At 45.7% G+C, this 19,271-nt stretch overlaps 1 protein-coding gene across 1 annotated transcript; it reads right to left on the bottom strand.

The window, feature by feature from the left end:
• Positions 1-4,734: 4,734 nt before the first annotated feature.
• FIGLA (folliculogenesis specific bHLH transcription factor) lies at positions 4,735-16,961 on the bottom strand. Its single transcript, XM_053924480.1, has 5 exons — positions 16,761-16,961; positions 13,833-13,985; positions 11,916-12,140; positions 5,039-5,072; positions 4,735-4,772 (listed from the first exon to the last, which is right to left on the bottom strand). The coding sequence occupies exons 1-5, from the start codon at positions 16,959-16,961 to the stop codon at positions 4,759-4,761; spliced, it is 627 nt and encodes a 208-aa protein (XP_053780455.1). The 3' UTR covers positions 4,735-4,758.
• Between the last annotated feature and the right edge of the window lie 2,310 nt (positions 16,962-19,271).

Raw genomic sequence — 19,271 nt, 5'->3', positions numbered from 1 at the left:
AATAATAATAATAAATAAAAATAATGGCCAAAAAAAGCAGAATTAGTTCAAGACACTGATAAATGGATAAGGCTGGTATACTTTCCTTTTCCCAAAAAAGTTAATTTGTTCATCTAGTCATTAGAGTCCAAAAAGAAGAAAATCCCTCCATCTTCTCCCAGGTGCCACCTGAATATTATGAGTGCTGGGAAGAGTAGCACAATCCTGTGGCTTTAGGAATTGTTCAAAGGCCAGGCAGAAGACAAGACTTTATTACATTAATTTCCATATTAGTAGCCTAGATGGAATTTTAGTTGAAGTTCCTGAAGTTCTCTCTCATTCAAGTCCAAATTCACTTTGAAATCTAGTGAAAGAAACCATCACTGTAGTTGGCTCCACAGGCTGTGCTAGGAAGATCCCTAGGAGTCAGAGTCCCCACTGCAGAAAGGCCAAGATGCCTGACCCTTAACTAGGGACAGGAAAGCATAGGAGACTCCATGTCAGACCCAGAAAATCAAATCACACTTGGCTAGTCCCCAGTGGCCAGTTTAAAATTAGATTTTCTGACTGATTTGCAATGAAATTATTTCTAATCTCTAAATCTTGACAGAAATGTTTCTGGCTGGCAATAATTTGTAAAAAGAGCAGATGGCTGTATAACACACATCCACAATGTCCCCATCTCTTGTGTTCATGCCCTGTGTAATTCCCTTCCCTCTGGTGCTGTCAGGGCCTGTAACTTGCTCTCAACTACTAGAATACAGCAAAGGGGACAGGGTGTCACTTCTGTGATTGCATTACCTAAGTTCCTTCATCTTGCCAGCTGACTTTCTTGATTACATTCCTGGCTTGAATGCTTTGATTAAGGAAATAACCATGTTAGGAAAACCTACGTGTCAAGGAATTGAGGGTGGCATCGGGCCAGTTCCTTCCCCAACCAAACTTTCAGCTGAGACCACAGCCCAGACGACCACCTTGACTTCTGCCTTGAGAGAGACCTTGAAGCTGAGGACCCAGCTAAGCCATATTCAGGCTCAACTCCTCCCCAACAGAAACTGTAAGATAATAAATGTGTTTTAAGTTGCTAAGTTTGTGTAAGTTGTTACACGGCAGTAGATGACTACCAGAGTGCCGTAGCACTGTCCAGGCCCAGGCATGCTCATCGATGACCTCCCCCAGGGTGTGCTGCAGGTGCTGGGGGAATTGACATTCCAGGGCAGCTCTCAACCAGCGACCATCAGTAGTTAGTGGACAAACAGCCCGGGCCCCTCATCCTAGGCGTCAGGAGGACACCTCTCTGGCATGTTGTGCACAGTCTCCCGGAGACCTCAGCAGGATGAGCCCCAGCTGCCCACAGCAGTAACCTGCCCAGCCACGCACCTTTCATAGGCTGCTTTCTTCCCTACGGACTGTCCCACTCCCCTACCAGTGTTTCCTTTCCTCAACTAAACTACAGATCATGTCCTAATTTTAGAGGAGTCCAATTTAAGACAGAGGATGGGGAAAAGAGAGTGCTTCCAGAGCAAGACCAATGATAAATTCTAAGTCCAGATCCCCTGAAGACCCCACTCTCTCAACAAGTGGAAGTTCAGCCAACTCTGTGGCCGAGGCCTGCTGTGGAAAGAGAAAGGGGGGCTCAATGCCTGGGGCTGCAGTCTCGCCCCAGCGACTGTGTGGCCTCAAGAAAGACTCTGACCCCGAGGTCTCACTTCCTAGCTGTAAAGTGAGGGCAGCAGTGCTTATCCTCTGTTACAGGCTGCATCGTGTCCCCCCAAAATCTCTATATCGAAGTCCTAACCCCTAGTACCTCAGAATGTGACTTTATTTGGAGGTAGGGTCTTCAGAGAGATAATTAAGAAATTGAAAAAATAAAGTCATATGATTGGGCCCTAGTATCTTTATAAGAAGAGGAAATGTGGGCACAGACTGGCACAGAGGGAAGACCACATAAAGACACAGGGAGAAGACGGCCATCTGCAGCCAAGGGGAAAGGCATCAGAAGAAACCAACCCTGCTGACACCTTGACCTCTTGATCTCAGATACCTTTCTGTTGTTCGAGCCCATCCAGTCCGTGGTGCTTTCTATGGCAGCCCAGAATCTCCTACCGCCTGGGGTTGTCATGCAGACAAAATGGGACACCAAATTTAATGGTCTTATGTCCTGGCCGGGCAGCTCAGTTGGTTGGAGCATCATCCTGTACATCAAAAGGCTATGTGTTCGATTCCAGGTTAGGGCACAAACCTAGGTTGCAGGCTCAATCTCTAGTTGGGGCACATATGGGAGGCTACTGATACGTTTTTTTTTCAGACTCTATTTATTTTTAGAGAAAGAGAAAGGGAGGGATAAGGAGAGGAGTGAAACATCAATGTGTGAGAGAAACACTGACCAGTTGCCCCTCGCACACTCCCAACCGGACACCCCACAGCCCAGGCAGGTGCCCTGACCAGGAATCAAACAGGAGACCTTTTGGTTTGTGGGACAATACCCATCCCACAGAGCCACACCAGTCATGGTGCAACTGACCGATGTTTCTCTCTCTCTCTCTCTCTCTCTCTCTCTCTCTCTCTCTCTCTCTCTCTCAAGCAATAACCATATCCTAGGGTAAATCAATCTTATTACTGATTGTTATGAGGCAACCAGCAGCTGTAACACCAGCCACATGAGGGAAGACTCCAAAGGAAAGACAACCCTTGTTATAAAGTGGCAGAGAACTTGGCTAAATTGTGTTCTAAGTGTTTTGTAGAAGAAAGAAATTGCAAGTGATACAACTGGATATTTAGCAGAGGAGATTTCTAAGTAAAATATTGAAGGTGCAACTTGGTTCCTTCTTAGTGCTCATAGTAAAATGCAAGAGGAAAGAGATGAATTGAAGAAAGAATTATTAAACAAAAAGGAAGCAAAACTTGGAGGTTTGGGAAATTTTCAGCCCACCTATATTGCAGAAAGTGAGAATGCATGTGCCGAAGAGCCCACTCAGGGTGTAGCTGGACAACTATTTGATAAAGAGGTCATGGGTACAGCTCCTAGACTTAACCAGTCATCTCAGCAGAGGCAGGAGTAGAGATGGGATTATACAAGCAAAGACACTGCCAGTTTGAACTAAAGGGGACAGAAAACAGGACAGAATGAAGGCAGGTGTTGGACTTCCTGGATTCTACAGAAGCAGGTCATAGGTTGTAAACATGCACTACTGTTCAGAGAAAGAGCCTGACCCCAAAGGCAATTCAGAGATCATCAGGGCTGCTGCTCCAACCACAGGCCCAGGAGGCAAGCCTGTCCCCTCCTGGTTTCAAAGGGCAGGACCGCCACTGCGGAGAACTCTGTGTGTGTGTGTGTGTGCACGCGCACACACACACGCGCGCACGGTATATGGCAGGAGTGGAGAGTGATGCTGCCGTCCCAGGGCCTCTGTGAGGATCTAATGGAACTTGCCTTGCTGGGTTTGAGGCCTGCCTGGGACCCGTCATCCTTTATTCTTTCCTATTTCCCTGTTGCAGTGGGAATGTCTATCCTACGCCCCTTTACCATGGTGTTTTGGAAGCACCCGGTTTCACAGGTTCACAGCTGGAGAGGAATTTTGCCTTAGGATGAATCATAACTAGAGTCTTACCCATAGTGATTTAGATACTTAGATGAGGCTTTGGACCTCAGACTTAGAATTGATGCTGGAATGAGATAAGACTTCTGAGCCTGTTGGGATGGAACGAATGTACTGTGTACGTAGTGTGAACAGGAATCTGGGGAAGTGAAAGGCAGAATGCAATGGACTGAATTTTGTCTCCCCAAAGTTCATACGCTGAAAGCCCTACCCCACAATGCGACTATTCAGAGACAAGGCTTTCAGGTCATTAAGGTCAAGTGAGGTTATAGGGGTTGGGCCTTAACTCAATAGAATCACTGTCCTTATAAGAAGAGGAAGGGAGACCAGAGCTTGCCCACTTGCACTAGCTCACACCATGTGAAGCTAGAGAGAAAAGGCAGCCAGCCACCTGCAATCCAGGAAAATCATCCTCACCAGAAACCAAACCTTCCAGTCCTTGCTCTCGGACTTTCCAGCCTCCAGAACTTTGAGAAACAAATTTCTGTTGTTTAAGCCACCCAGGCTATGGTATTTTTTATGGCAGCCAAAGCTGACTAATACATGTTTCTCCCTTTCTCTGTAGGTAAAACAGGGATAATCGTGGCTAGCTTGGACAGTTGTGATAAAGTTAACGTAGGTAAAATATGGAAAGCAGAACCCAGTGTACATTAAGTGCTATGTCTTTCTGAGCATGCGTTATAAAGATGAAGACTGTCTCTGCTCCAGGTGCTTGGGTGTCGGGCTTGCACCAAGGTGTCACGTGGCCCTCGCTGGGTATTGAGATAACCCTGAAAATTCTCACTCCCGTTGGCTAGTAGTTACAACTCCATATTCTTCTAGCTTTAATTTGTATTCATCTTCAAGGTTAATTTCCCGAGGAAGGGTAAGAGTCGCCCTTTCTGAAAACAGGTGGAATGAGAGGTATCAGTGCAGGACCCGAGAGGATGAGGACGGAAACCTTGGCAGAGGTTGAGGAGCAAGAGTGAAGGCTGAGGGCCCGGAGGCCTCTTTCTTCAAGCACGAAGTGAAGGAGGAAATAGAGTTGAGTAGATGTGTAACAAGCAAGTCTGTTTAGAGGGTGATTGTATACTTTGAATTATCACAAAAAAATGTTTGCAAAGCCTTCAGAATTTAGAAAAAAAAAAAACTTTATTTATTTGCCTCTAGAAGATAGGCCTGGACCAGCTTTTCACTTCTCCTACTTGGGCGAACCTGAAACACAGAATAGAGTTTATTGTAAATGGCTAAAGATAGGAGCAGACAGTTCACAAAAGAAATATCTAAAAAGTTGTAATTTCATTAGTAATCAAACATATTTGAATTTAAAGACGCCAGTCTTTTACCCACTAAAATTCTACCGTTTAAATAGACCCCACTGTTGGCAAGGCACATCCCACTGGTGAAAGTGGGTGATAACACCCCACACAGCTGTGGTGTTATCAACTAGCACCAAGCGTCAAGTCGTAGATTGTACCTACCGTGACTCAGAGGGTCTCCTTCTGGGAGCCTATCCTTTACAAAAAAACACAGAAAGAGTAAAACACATCAGGTTATTTGCCATGCTTATGAGAACAAAGATCTGAAAAATATTTAAATGTCCAACGATTAGAAAACTGTGCCGTTTAACGGGCCATTAGAACTTGTCATCTTGACGGAACAAGGAGAAACAGACCCACGACGGCATCTGCCCCGTGACAATCTCCTAATTCAGTTGTACAGGGAAAACACTTGGAAGCATGTCGGAACATTCCCATCAGTGGTCTTACTGACATCATTTTGTATCTTCTCAGTTTTCTGAAATCTCAACTCGAACAACGTACAAATGCAGAACTAAAAAATAAAGGCACTCAGATCCCGGTCAGGCTGTTTCCATATTGGAACCCAGATGTGTATCACTGTGGATAAGAAAACACCAAGTGCTTTCATTTAGGTTAAAATGTTTTGTCTATTTCCTAGTCTACTCTCATTCACATTTCCAGGGTGAGTTTTGTTAGAATGAAAGGCAGTTAAAGGACTTAACACTATTACCCACGTTCCATTGACTCACTGAATTTTGGGCAAGTTACTTAAACTTCTGTTCCTTAGATTCCTGACATGTAAAGTGGTAAAGTGGATATAATAGTTTGTGTGTCATAGGTTGGTTACAAAACTAATAGGTTACTAGGTACAATCTGCCAGGAACAGGGCCTGGTACAGCATAAGCATTAATAACTTTTTTCCCTGACCTTGATCAAGCCTTTTCACTATACATGGGATCAAGCTTTCTTGTCTTGAGTTCAAGTGTAGTGTTAGACATTTTATTTTAAAAGTGTTTACAGATCTAGAATGTTTTAAACCTAAGAGACAAGTGCGTGTAGTGTCGTGTTTACCTGAAGGTTAAAGGATAACTTAATCTTTTTAGTTTATACTCTAGTATATTATAGATCCTTGTCTTAGTTTGTCTTTGTCTTAACAGTTACCTGGAAAATTCCAGGAAGGTAATATTTAAGTATCAGAGTATGAAAATAAAGCTTATTAATTTCATCTTATTCTCACAGTTCATTTAAAAAATGCCTGTTGGCCTGATCTAAGTCAAAGGTTAAAGGACCAAGAAGAGTGTGGTATGAGGAATAGAAACCCAGCTTGCTGCTCACCTCCTTTCATCCGGCAGGTGCACTGTTGTTAGTTGGATAGCTAGACAATTTCACATTATCCAATGCACTTTTCCCTCCATCCACTGAATCAAGGCTCAGGGGTTGGGATGGGTGGTGGGCGGCCATATGGATATCGACCAGAGGCCCTTGCTCACTCAGCTTTGGAATTCGGTTTCCAGTTTAGCAAGAGTCTGAAAAGCAAGGCTCTCATTTGAAAGAAGCTGACTTTGTTGACAGGGAGAATGAACACGTGGGCTCTAGTGGGCCAGAGCTAAGACGGCTGCTCATCAGGTAACCACAGAGCAGGGAAGATGCAAAAAAATGGAGATGCAGGTTGAAACAGCAGGACATGGTTATTCAGAGGGGATGAAACTACTGTAGAAGCTGCCTGATCCCTAGGAAGGGTGGCTGTACCGTGACATCCTGGGCCTTGGCCAGGGACGGGGAAGAGTTATATGAGGTAAGAGAACCCAATAACTTCAAAGTAGAATCTGAGAAAAGCAAAGATTTGCACCCATGTTTTGGGATGTAGCCTCTCAGAGTTGTTTAGTGACCACATGACTGCAACCTATGACCAGATATATGGGCCTGAGGGCAGCCTCATAGCCCATTTGAAGTGGCAAAGCCAGGGAGACCAGGAGAGGCCTGGGTTCTGAATGCAGAAGGTCTGGCAAGTCAGACCTCAGGAAGAGAGCCACAGTGCGGGGGAGGGGGTGTGGACACTCACAGCAGATGTCAGCTCAACAACACCCAAGACTGGGGGCCAGAGGAGGGGAGACACATAAGCACTTCATTCCAGCCTCCATAGTGCATGCACACACTCCTCACTGTACCTAGGGGAGCAAGAGGAGGAGTGGGGCGATTGCTTAAGAAGCAAAGAGCCCCCATGGGGATTTTTAACATTGAGCTGATTCTATATTTACTCAAAAAAAAAGATGGAACTAATGGGACAAGATAGAGAGTTTTCCCACCATCTGAGTCATAACGGTGTTACTGGATTCTCAAGAACAAGTGGAGTACACTGTAGGAAGTAAAGTTACACTTCTTCCCCTCTGAATTGTGCTCATAACTGTCAATCCTACTCCATTGTATGGAAGTCCAGCCAGGACCCGGAGATCAGAAGCCAGTATCGTGGCCATAGCCTCACCGTCTCCGGTCTGGAGAGCGAGCCATTCAGATAACCTTCCAGCAAATTAAGCTCCTTTGTAATGAGCAGGGCTTTGGCCACCAAGACGCATGTAGTCTGTTTCTTCCCTTGGGGACCTGGTCCAAACTGCATGACACAGGGGAACTTGGTTCCTCTTATCTCAGAGGACCCCCAATAAGACAGGTGCCCCAGGTTTGTCTTCCACAACAAAGTGGTTGGAAGGATACATTCCTGGAAGAAAATGTCCTCCAAAAAGAAATAAAGTGATCAGAGAGGACCAGAAGAGTTACTAAAAATAATTGAATTGTATTTAAATCTCTTTACCCTTCCACCAGAAGATCTACCTTTAATACGGTGTCTTTGGAGCCCTTTTTATCCCTTATCTGTTCTCAATAACCCAGGATTAGAAGAAGGGAAAAGGTAGAGGGTGGAGATTGGAAGGACACACTGACCTTCCTCAGGTGCTAGCTTAGGTGGTCCTAACATTCGGTTTTCTGCTAACCCAGGGAGCCATCTGTCCCAGGAAGGGCAGCAGCACATCAGAGAAGTCAGTCCTGCCTCTACCTTTGAGAGAAACTTCCATCCAATTATTGGCATGCTCCCCTATATAAGTGTGGAACCTTTTATAAAGCCGAAAAATATCCCTTCAAGAAGTCCACTAGAATAGATGAGGACTGACTTCAATTAATTTAACTATCAGGCCCATATATGTCAGTGAAATGGAAAATAAATTATTTGCTTTCTTAAATGATGCTCACTGACAGGGATAGGAGCACAAACCAGGTAGAGATCTTGCCAAACACAGCAAACTTCACGCACATACACGTGTGTGCACATGCGGCATACAAAACCACTCTTCCATGACAGAGTCAACCTTTGTCCTCACGGAAAAACTGAAGTTCCAGCGAAAGACCTCTCTCTCTCTCTCTCTCTCTCTCTCTTATTTTTACAAAGAATAGAAATTTGTCTTTCCTCTAACTTTTTAAAATCTTAATCAGATTTGGCCTTGAGAGTCTTCCCTGGGTGCTCTCTGGACCTCTTCCTGAGCAGCTGCAGCCTGGGGCATCCTCCCTCGGCGGTGGCATCACCCCAGCGTTGGATGGATCTGACCCTGCACGTCCCAGATCTCACCCTTCCAAAGTTCCAGAGAGAATGAGCAGCATCCATGTCATCACAGTACCAAACCCAAAGCCCGAAAGTGTGGAAGACACGATGACACCCCAGACCCCAGTGCGACCACTGCAACAGCCTTCCCTCTGGGCCTCGGTGTGCTTGGTCTGGGGCTGCAAATTTAATGCCTAACCTGGCGAGGCAGTGAGGCGTGGTGGGGACTGATGAACCAGAGAATACCCGCCTCATCGAAAGGGAAGTACAAGTTTTTAATATACACTTATCAGAATATGGCCCCTAGGCTACCAGGGAACACTGGGGCAGACAACGGTGCTTCCCAAGGAAAAGCCTAGACCCACCCCACTGCCATGGCAAGATTTTTCCTAAAGCCCATAGCCACTACCTGGGGGAAGTATGAGCAGGAAGACAGAAGATAGATGCTTCCGGACTTTCCCTGGGTGCTTAAAAATTCATCCTAACTAGTCAGATGATGTCATTTTAGAGCTTAAAATTGCCGTTAGGAGAAACATCCCCGGTGAATACTTTCACAGAGAGATTACCACAACCTTCAGAGGTGGTAGTAGACTGAATCTACCACCCACACAGGCTGCCTTCTCTCAGAAACAGTTCCCAAGGAACGCTGCCACGACAGGCCAAAATTTAGAAGTGTATGGTGGCAACATATCCCGGCCCCATAACAGACACTATGTTCATTCGTCTCTCTCTCCATTGCCTTTCTGACCCAGCACAATTGGCACCTCACTCCAACGCTGAGGGCGGTCTTCGTCCAGAGACACAGCCTCCGCAAGATCACAGGTAACTCTGAACAACATTCAGAGCCTTGAGACACGTAAATGCCCGAGTCACAGCCACAGGTGACAAATAGAACGAGTAAACAATGGTGGGTTACTGAACATCTTGCCACCCAGCAATGCCCAACCCCAAAACAGCAAACTCTTACACCTGGAAGGAAGTCCAACCCCAAATGAGCCCTGCCTGGACCTTGCCATCAATCCCTATCCCCACCAAGGTCGGAGGCTGTGGCTTCACACGGCCCACAGCCCTCTCCATGCACACACATACTCGTACTTGCTGATTCAGTCCCCAAGTGAACCTTGCCCGAGAAGTTCATCTCTACCTCTGCCATCAGCAAATTCTTCGGTATTTCATTTGGGATTTGGCCTCTCAGGAACTGCTCGAGAAGTTAATCTCTACCTCTGCCATCAGCAAATTCTTCTGTGTTTCGTTTGGGATTTGGCCTCTCAGGGAGTGCTGACCTGGCACAGCCTGTTCTGACCACATCCCCAAATCCCCAAATGCAATGGCTCTGCCAGCCCCAGGATTCTGCTCTTCAGACCCTCTCCGGGGCAGGGAGGGGGAAACAGACCCCAGGTCGGCAACTCCCTCTCACGTGCACCAGGAGGAAAGTCCCTTGTACTCTGCCTCCAACCTTTTTATGATGGGCTACTATTCCAGAATAAATGTCTTTATTTTAAAAATGATTTGAACATCAAAGAATGAGAACCCCTTGACAAAACTGATGAAATCCTAGCACACTTCTGCAGAAAATGATGCTCTTTACAAAATTCAGGCCTTAGAAGGCACACTTGAGAGAAGTTACATGCATATATTAAAAATCTCAAATTTATTATTTTTTTGTTCATTCTAAGAATTAGCATACTCTTCCAATTAACAACTTAAATTTGGTTAGCCAAAAGACTAAAAGTTAAGTGTCTTGTTCCCTTTTTAAAATAAATTTCCAATCAGAACTTTTGTTTCCTAATGGAAAATGTTAATCTCCACTTTAAATCAATTTACTAATAATGACCTATTTCCAGGGTCACTTGTCCTTGGAAAACGTGGATCTCCTATCCTTGCTGCTGGCGTTGCCAATGTCGGCTTGCTGTGCCGCCAGGCTCAACAGGACTGGCAGAAATGAACAGCCAGGTAGCGCACCATGAGAATGGCACGGGGCCCACCTGAAAGGGATCAGTGGGATTAAATGCAGATGAACTTCTTGCTTTAATATCTAGTACACATTAAAACTTACATTTGTGGACGCTTTATTATAATCAACTTAAATAGCCAGGTTCGAGCTTCAGTTCAGGTCCTATCTACACTCTTTTCTTTTGCTCTCAGTCATTTCCTGTCAGCTCATGTAACAGCAATAGGAATTCTGCCTCCTAAGGGTTGACTGGCAAGGGGAGGTTTGTATTTCCAATGGGCCAGAATTTGAATATCTAGACAGAGCATGTGCACAAATGGAATCCTTAGAAAAGAGTAATCAAATCAGAAATGGGAGCCAAAGTCAGCCAGTCAGCAGGAAGCCTGTAAGACCTCAAACCAGAGTGCAGTGTTGGTGAGAGCCACGTGAGAAAACCCAGAGCACTTGCTACAAACAGGGCTACAGCGCCTGCAGCTCATTGTTGACTGCTCACCAGTCAATGCTGAGTGCTCGCGGTGAGTCAGGCAGGCCTAATAATGTATGTCCAATGGAACACTGACATGCCAGGCACTGTGCTAGACATTCACTGACATGATGCCATTCGAACCTCACAGTTATCTTATGCACAAGGTAGGTACAATTATCATTCCCATTCTATAGATGAGGAAACTGAGGACTGGAGAGATTCAGGTTAAGTAGTTCACCCAAGGTCACACAGCTAGCAAGTGGTGGGACCCCAGGGTTTGAACCTCGGCATTCTGTTTCCAGAGCCTGCACTCAACTGCTATGCGTAACTGCCTCCCACCACCAACCATCATTGTTCCCGCCGCCCCTCACATCAGAATAGGCAACGTGCTTGTTACCGTACATTTAGTTCCAGATTCTTGACAAACCTTTCTCGTTTCAATAGCAATCGTGTGGTAGGTTGGAGCCAGGGGTCTCGTTTGCATGACACTGAGACACAGCAAGAACCAAAAGCCCACTTTCCAGACTTGGAGAAGCAGGCTGCTACTTCGAGTGGCTTTGTCAGCTTGGCAGAGTAATGAGAGCTATTACAATAAACTCCTATGTTATTACTTACAAAATGCTGCTTTCTAACAAGGCCAATTTTTTAAAAAGTGTGTGTGTGCACACAAGCGAGTGTGAATGTGTGCGTGTGCATGTTTGTATAAAGTATCACCATGCAGTTTTACGTATGGTAATCTAGTACTTATCTCTTTTTCTACAGATCTCAGAATCCAGAAAACCTTTTGATGCATTAACTAGGGTCATAAAAATAAGCTTAATCTATCTTAAGTGATTCTGGAAAAGTTGCCTTCCCCTTGAGCGTTACCAGTTAATCTGGGGACATAACGATAGATCTTCAGAACTAGCAAACTGTGCCTCCCACCTAGGTGCTTCCACAAAATGATCTTGTTTCAATCACGGCTCGCTCTGCAGGGAAAATGACCACACACCTCAAGGGAAGCACTTTGAGTTTTTTTGACATCTGTATTGCAACTTAAAAAGAAATACTTTACCAGACTCCTGGCTGGGGAGGTAACTCCAGTTGTAGACATCAAGCACTGGCAACAAGTGTATGCTGACTCACCACTGCCACCATCCGCCCAGGGCCCTTTCTCCTCGTTCTTCGATCCCACAGCACAGCTAGCGTGTTGGCTGTCGTTTCTCAACAGCTCTTGCGCCAAGGATATATGAGGTTCAGGAGTATTGTTGATATAACTCTGATGATCTGAGTCCTGTTTCTAGAAACCATATTTAGTTGTCAAACAGTATGACTGTCGATTTTGAAAATTTAAATCAATATATTTCAAAGTTTTAATGGATAAAGTTTCATTTATGTGATAAAGGCAATGCTTAAATTACTATGGAGAGAAAAATCATTACTCATTAGATTGTTCTTTGTTCTTCTATAACCTTAAAATGTTGTGTAATGGGCAACTGCATTCAAAATATTACAGCAGGGAACAGATCCTGTGTTTTAATGAATCCTGACAAAACGAAGCACTTCTGTAACATAGTAAACACGCAAGGAAAAACTAAGGCAGCCGCCTGCACATTTGCAGACACTACAGCCGTGCTACAACCCAGCCGTCCGCTTTGGCCAACAGGACAATCCATTCCCACCACCGCACAATGTGTCCTCCCAGTAAGTCACCTAAGCAGGACTAGCAGACAGGAAAAAAGACACTTAAAAAGTGTAATTATACCCCTGGCTATTTCTGCCCTAAATTTCTAGAATGAGTGTTTCTCTACTAGTATCTGTCCTTCTCTTCTCTCCCTAAATATGGTCCCTTTGCTACTTGGAAAAGACCTTCTCTGGTTCTAACAGCTTTTCTTTCTTTCTTTCCTTCTTTCTTTCTTCCTTTCTTCCTTTCTCTCTCTTTCTGTTTTTTCATCTTTCCGGTCTCAGACTTCCAGGTTGAATGGACTTGAAGTTTGCACTTCCTTCTGCTTAGACTTCAGATTTTTAGCAATAATATACCCTCAACCCCCTACGAGCTGGCTTCCAGGCCATTCCTATTCCACAGCTCAAATGCTGGGCCTGGCTGCCTTTCCAGGTCTCTCAGTAGCTTCCACTACTTTCCACCCTCGGATTTTCAAGATTCCCCCATTCCTGACTTTAGGACCCACCCTGCTCCCCCCACGACCTTCCTGTCACCTTCTCTCTGATGGCTGCTCCTTTCTCTTGTCTGTGATGTCACTTAGGGCTCACTTCTAAGGCCTTTCCTGTCTCCATACATTACCTCCTCTGATGACTAATCCATTTTCAGGCCTTGAAGGTTTGCCTCACCAGGGAATGAGCCAATCTGCACCTTCAATTGTCTAATGGACACTTCTGAGCTCTGCACCCTGGTAACAGTGGCGACACTGTGGTGCTTCACAGTTTGCAAAGAAGGTTCATTTATGCCATTCCACTGAACAGTCAGAAAGTCCCACAAGACTGTTATCACCAGACTATCGCTATGCTCTCCAGGAAGGCTGTCCCTTAGGGAGGGCCTCTCACGAGGGAGGCCTCTTCGGGACAAAAATGCCCTTCTTTTCAGTGTCCTGTCTGATGCTTTTCCTGCTGAAGAGAAGCCACCACCAGAGTGTGGGTTTATGGAAGCCTCCTCTCCTAACCTAGCTAACAAGGTCCCACTAAAGATTCAGCAGTTAGGAGCTTGGGGGCCCAGACAGTGATGGCGGGAGGTGTAGAGATCAGGTCAGGAACTTGGCTCCCAATCTCACACAGACCTGGACTCAATCCCCACTCCTGGCACTTCATACCTGTGTGGCCTTTAACTGTGCTCTGTTTTCTTCCTCTGCAAAATGAGGACCGCAAATAACTCAGAGAACTGTTATAAACTAGCTGGAAAATACACATAAATTGCCTGGCACACACAAAGGGCTCAATAAATGATGGATATCCTTGTTCTAACTTCTTAAACCTTTACCTCAGAGTCTTTGGCTCCTTCCAAAACATCACTGAGAACTTGTATGTATTCAGTTGCACCTTTAAGGATATCAACTTTGCTAGGCTTCCTGCTTTGAGGAAGAAATGGCACCAGTGTCTTCAGTTTGGCAAAACCACGGTTGAGGTTTTTTATCTGGAAAACAACAAGGCACGGTGAGACACATAGACGCTAATTTGTACAGATATCCCCAAACTGCAGGAGGGGGTTCTGAAGGCTCATTTCCACAGCTCTCCTGTGTGGATGGGAGTCTATGAAGGCACATGCCAAAGAGAAGCCGTTCCACTGGCAGTGGTCCCTGGCAAGAGAGGGGAGGAGGAGGGACATTGGCTCGGCACTGTGGATACACGGGCTGGAGGAGGGTCTATGTTCACTTGATCTCCTCCTCCTGCTCTAAGAACACACCTGCTGCACTGTCCTGTGGGGGTACCGGGGGGAGTGGCTAAAAGCTCTGAGTCAACACTGGAAGATTTAAAGCCCAGCTCTACCATTTAGCTTTACAAAAGTAGCATACTTCATACCACCAAGCCTTGGTTTGCTTATCTGCAAAGTGAAAAATACCCATCTTGTAGCTCTATAACTTTTTTTCCCAGTTAAGTAGATGATTTACAGTGTTAGAGTTCAGAGAGTCTGCATGATAGTGAGGCTTGAAAGGTAGAATGAAATGCCTTTTTTTTTTTTTTAAGTATCTTGGGTCTAATTGCTCAGCTCTAAAGCCTGAAACTCTGATGATCACCCTCTAGGGGACACATTCCTTGAAAGACCTGGCTCCCACTACGCCATAAAGCCAATATACTCACTCACATAGTGAGCCCTCTCTGCCCCACATCAAGGTGGGCAATGCACCAAGAAACATAAAATACTGAACTTAAATAATCAAAAAACTACAAATTGCCCTAGCTGGTGTGGCTCAGTGGATTGAGTGCAGCTTGGGAACCAAAGTGTCATGGGTTCAATTCCCAGTCAGGGCACTTGCCTGGGTTGTGGACCAGGTCCCCAGAGAGGGGTGCTCGAGAGGCAACCACACATTGATGTTTTTCTCCCTCTCCTTCTCTTTCCCTTCCCCTCTCTCTAAAGATAAATAAATAAAAATCTTTTTTAAAAACTACAAATTATAACAGAAATTAGATACCATTTTTCATGTACCAAGCTGGTAACATTTTTGTTTTATTTGTTAATCATACCCAGTACTGAAAATGGAAAAGGGAACGGTCCTATGTCTTGTAAAAGGAGATTAAAATTGGTAACTTTCCTAGAAAGCAATTGGGTGACTTATATCAAAAGTTGAGATTGTATATATCCCAATAATTCCACACCTAGAATTTTATTCTAAAGCAATGATCAGGCATGCACATAGATTTATATACCAGTAATAAGCTGCAAAAATAGCATTCATGAACCACAATAGGAAACTGGAGAAGTTATGGTCCATTTCTAGGTCAGTCTGTGCAGTCAAAAGCTGCTCTTTGAAAGAATATTTAGGAATATGAGGAACTGCTTTGGATAATGTTAAGTGAAAAGGATACAAAGATATGTACAAGATGATTACAATTTTGTAAAATTATATACATACATACACACAACTAGAAAAAAGACTGGGAGCATATACACAAGAAAGTTCACAATCATTGTTTGTGTCGTGGGTGTTTCTGTTCCCTATTTAGTCACCTCAATGTTTCCCAGATGTATTAATTGTATCATTATAAAGAATAAAGGTCATTAGTTTTAAAATAGGATGAATTCTCTGCAGAAAGCGATTCCTTCCTGGTTGGAAGGCCCACATAAAATGTAAAATATCTCGGGTCAGAATCTTGTTTGAGGGCCGCATCATCACACCAGATCACAGGGTTATTTCCAGGAAGAGTCTAGTGCCTAGGAAAACCATGCTTCTCCAACTTCCCATTTGGTCTTTCTACTCTTCCTTGGTCCTTCCTCTGCACACCCTTTCCCAGGCAAAGGTCCTCATTCATTCACCGGGGCTACATTTCTAAGGGGCGAGGGTGTGGAGGAACAGGCCCCTGCAGAACTTTCTCCTCGAGTCCCAGTCCGAATGTGCCCCTGCCTCCTCCACCACTCACCCTTCTGTCCCGGGAACCCTCCTCTACTGCAACCCAACCCAAAGATTGCGAAGGGACCAAAGAGGACCAGATCTGACAAGTTTGGGGCCCGAGATTAGTTAGAAATACTAAAAGCTACCAGTAGAGGCCGCTCCTACTACAGCCACAGGACCGTTCTGGTCGGTGATTGAGCGTGAACCCCGCCTGGCTGGGACCTGGGTGCTTACTCCGGGCCGCAGGTCGACAGGGAGGCCAGGTGTACATTGTGGAGTAGTGTTTTGTTTGTTTGTTTGTTTAAAGAATAACTTCCATTACTCCAGTAACTTCCAAATGGGGCAACTGCTCACCCCAGTTGCGCTTGGAGGCAGAGATGCAGAGCGCAGGGAAAAGGAGTGGAGAGAGCCCTGCGCGCCCCCACCCAGCGCCCTCGGTTGTGAGATTCCAGCGCAACGCCCGTTCTCTAAGTTTCGTAAAAGCACCTGCCCAGGGGAGACATTTTTGAGGGTGTCAGGGGCCTCCTCAGCTCTCCCCAGACGGGTTCCTGCTCCAGTCGAGGTGGGTTAGCTCGCGAGGTGCCCATCCCAGGGGCAGGGAACGAGCATCTGGACCAGGGTGGAGTGTACCAAGGCCACTGTCATTCTCTCAGGCTAGGACCCGAGCCGGCCCTCAGGAGGCCAAAGCCGCCCCGGGCCCGCCGGTGGGCGGTGAGTGGGTGCACCGGGCCGGGCCAGGTGTTCGGAAGTGGGTAGCGCGTATGGGGGGAGAGGGAAGAAAGTCATTCTCGTCCTGGTGCGGGCTCGCGGAGCGGCCGAGCCCACATGGCCTCGGGACCCGCGCGGGGCAGGGCGCTCACCCGCTCACGCTCCTTGGCGTTGGCCACGCGCCGCCGCTCCAGCACCAACTGGAGGTCCTCGGTGGACGAGTAGCCGCCCGAGGGCAGCCGCTTGAGCCGGCAGATAGCGGCCAGCTGGGGCAGCGGCCCGAATTGCTCCCGCAGCACGTCCTCCAGCACTTCGGCCGGCGAGGTGACCAAGAAGCCAGGCAAGGGGTCCATGGCGGCGCGCGGGACCCAAGGGCCGCCCAGGCCTTTCATCGGGGGCACCTGCGGCCGCACGAGGCCCGCGAGGCCGCCGGGGGCGGGGCTTGGACCACCTGCTCCCATTCCCCTGCCCCATTACTGCAAACCGGTCCGGCTCTCCGGAAGCCCGTCCAGGAATTGTGTTTTAACAAGCTGCGCGGGTATTATGGTGAACACAATTACAGACAGTACTGGTTCTCAAATTGGGGTGCCCACTGGAATCGCCTGGGGAGTTTTGTATGTATATTTTAATCCACTTACTTGGGTACCAATCCCCAGAATTCAGTTTTAACCACTGTGAGTTGGGACCTGAGCTTCTGATAAAAGCTTACAGATGTATGCAAACATACAGATGTACATATATACATTTACCAGAAAAAAATTGATGGATACACACAAAACTTGATTAAAATTCGTTTTGAAATAAAAGCAGAAGCAGTAACGAAGAGGTCCTGTGTCCCCCTCACCTAGATTCTCTACTTGATAACTTTTTTCACCTTTGCTTCCTCCTCCTCCTTCTCTCTATGAATATTCCCATTTGAGTTATTCTTCTTCTAGAGCATTTGCTCTGTCTTGCCCTGTTTTAACGACCTTGACAGTTTCAAAGAATACAAGCCTTTCATTCTGTAGAGGTCCACCAGCCTGGGTCTGTGCAATGTTCCCTCACGCCCAGACGCAGGCTGTGTCCTCCCAGCAAGGGCTCCATAGCAAAGATGCGGGGCTTCCGGGAGACGTCATGATGCCCTGTGCCTCCACTGGTGATGCTAACCCTGGTCACCCAGTCAAGGTGGCGTCTGCCAGGTTCTGTCACCATAAATTGGCTAATTTTTCCTTTTAATGATAAATATTTTGTGAGGAGATATCCTTAGCATCCATTGCTGACTCCTGCCTGAATTAACCACCATTCTGATCGTTGCCAAAAGGTTAGCATCCTGCTGTTGGGAAAAGCTTTCCCTTCCTCCCATTAATTTATTCATTTTGTATCCATCAGTATGGGCTCATGAATTTCTGTTACTCAATAAAGAATAATTCAAATCATTATTTTAATCTCAAAATGTCTCAAATCTGGCCTGTGGCAAGCTCTTCAGGATGGTCCCCCGTCCTTTGACATGACCCCATCATTCTTTGAGCACCTTTTTACTGGTACCAAGAAAAGACACAGAACGAACGTTCCAGGCGCATCTCGAACTTTTCTAGTCCCAGCCTCAGAATCAGTCAATGCTCCATTTAGTGAGAAATAGAATTTAAAAACCAAGAGTGGGTGCTTGATTGTTCATTCCTTTTGGGATGTCATTGCTTCTAAGCCCTTTTGCAGGCAAAAAGTATATACATGCATATACACAAAAGCATACACACGCATACAGCTATGGCTGTCTCTCTTTGTATATGGACGGATAGATACATTTAAAAAGTGTGAGTTCACACTAATAGCTCCAATTCTAATCCAACACCTCAGGTTTCTCTCTAGTTTCCCCGTTTCCTTATTTGTAACTCCCCTCTCCAATAATGAGAAACCCGCCTCTGGTTATATCCTCAGTGTATTTATTTATTTGCTCAATTCTTATGGATAAGCTATTTCCCAGTCACATCAGCCACCTCCTTGGCCTCATCTCCTCCTGGCTCCCACCATGGCACAGCCTCCTAGGAAAGGGCAAGGGGAAGAGAAGAAGACATACCAAATGTTCAACTGGGACCCCCTGGTCAGTGGGCCTGGGAGTGGAGAGGTGTGACCTGTGCTTCCCAGCTTCTATATGGCTTGCATTTTTCATCATAAGCATGAGTCACTTCTATAATTTTTTTAAAAATGTATTTTTAAGAAGGAAAAATATTTTAATATATTTTATATATGTTAAAATGTATCTTTGTTTGCTCTAATTTCATTTGGTGTTGTCTGCTGGGAGGCAGATAGAAGGCAACAGGAGCAAAATGTGTCAGAATGAAGCTGAAAATGGAGATTGTTTACCCATTTACTTAACTTTCCTTGACAATCAAAAAGGACATTATTGACATTATTCTATTTTATTGCCCAACCCTTGAGTAGACCAGCTGGTGTGCATCAAGAACCCAGTGTGAGAAGCTCAGACTTTATTCTTTCATACTTGCTCTTCTCCATCAACTCCAACTCCAACTTTTCAGCCTCTTGGCTCTTAGATTCCTCCATCGAACCATCTGTTCTGATGGAGAGGAGTGTGAGCTAAGTTGTTACACCTGTTAGGGACTTAGCGCTGATACCTTGCCATCATCCAATAATGCAATGGTCTAATGACAAAAAATAATTATTTCTCC

This window comes from Desmodus rotundus, chromosome 5 (assembly GCF_022682495.2).
Source record: "Desmodus rotundus isolate HL8 chromosome 5, HLdesRot8A.1, whole genome shotgun sequence".
Classification (NCBI taxonomy): domain Eukaryota; kingdom Metazoa; phylum Chordata; class Mammalia; order Chiroptera; family Phyllostomidae; genus Desmodus; species Desmodus rotundus.
The sequence above is the reverse complement of the archived record's forward strand: the minus strand, read 5'-3'. Positions and strand labels throughout refer to the sequence as shown.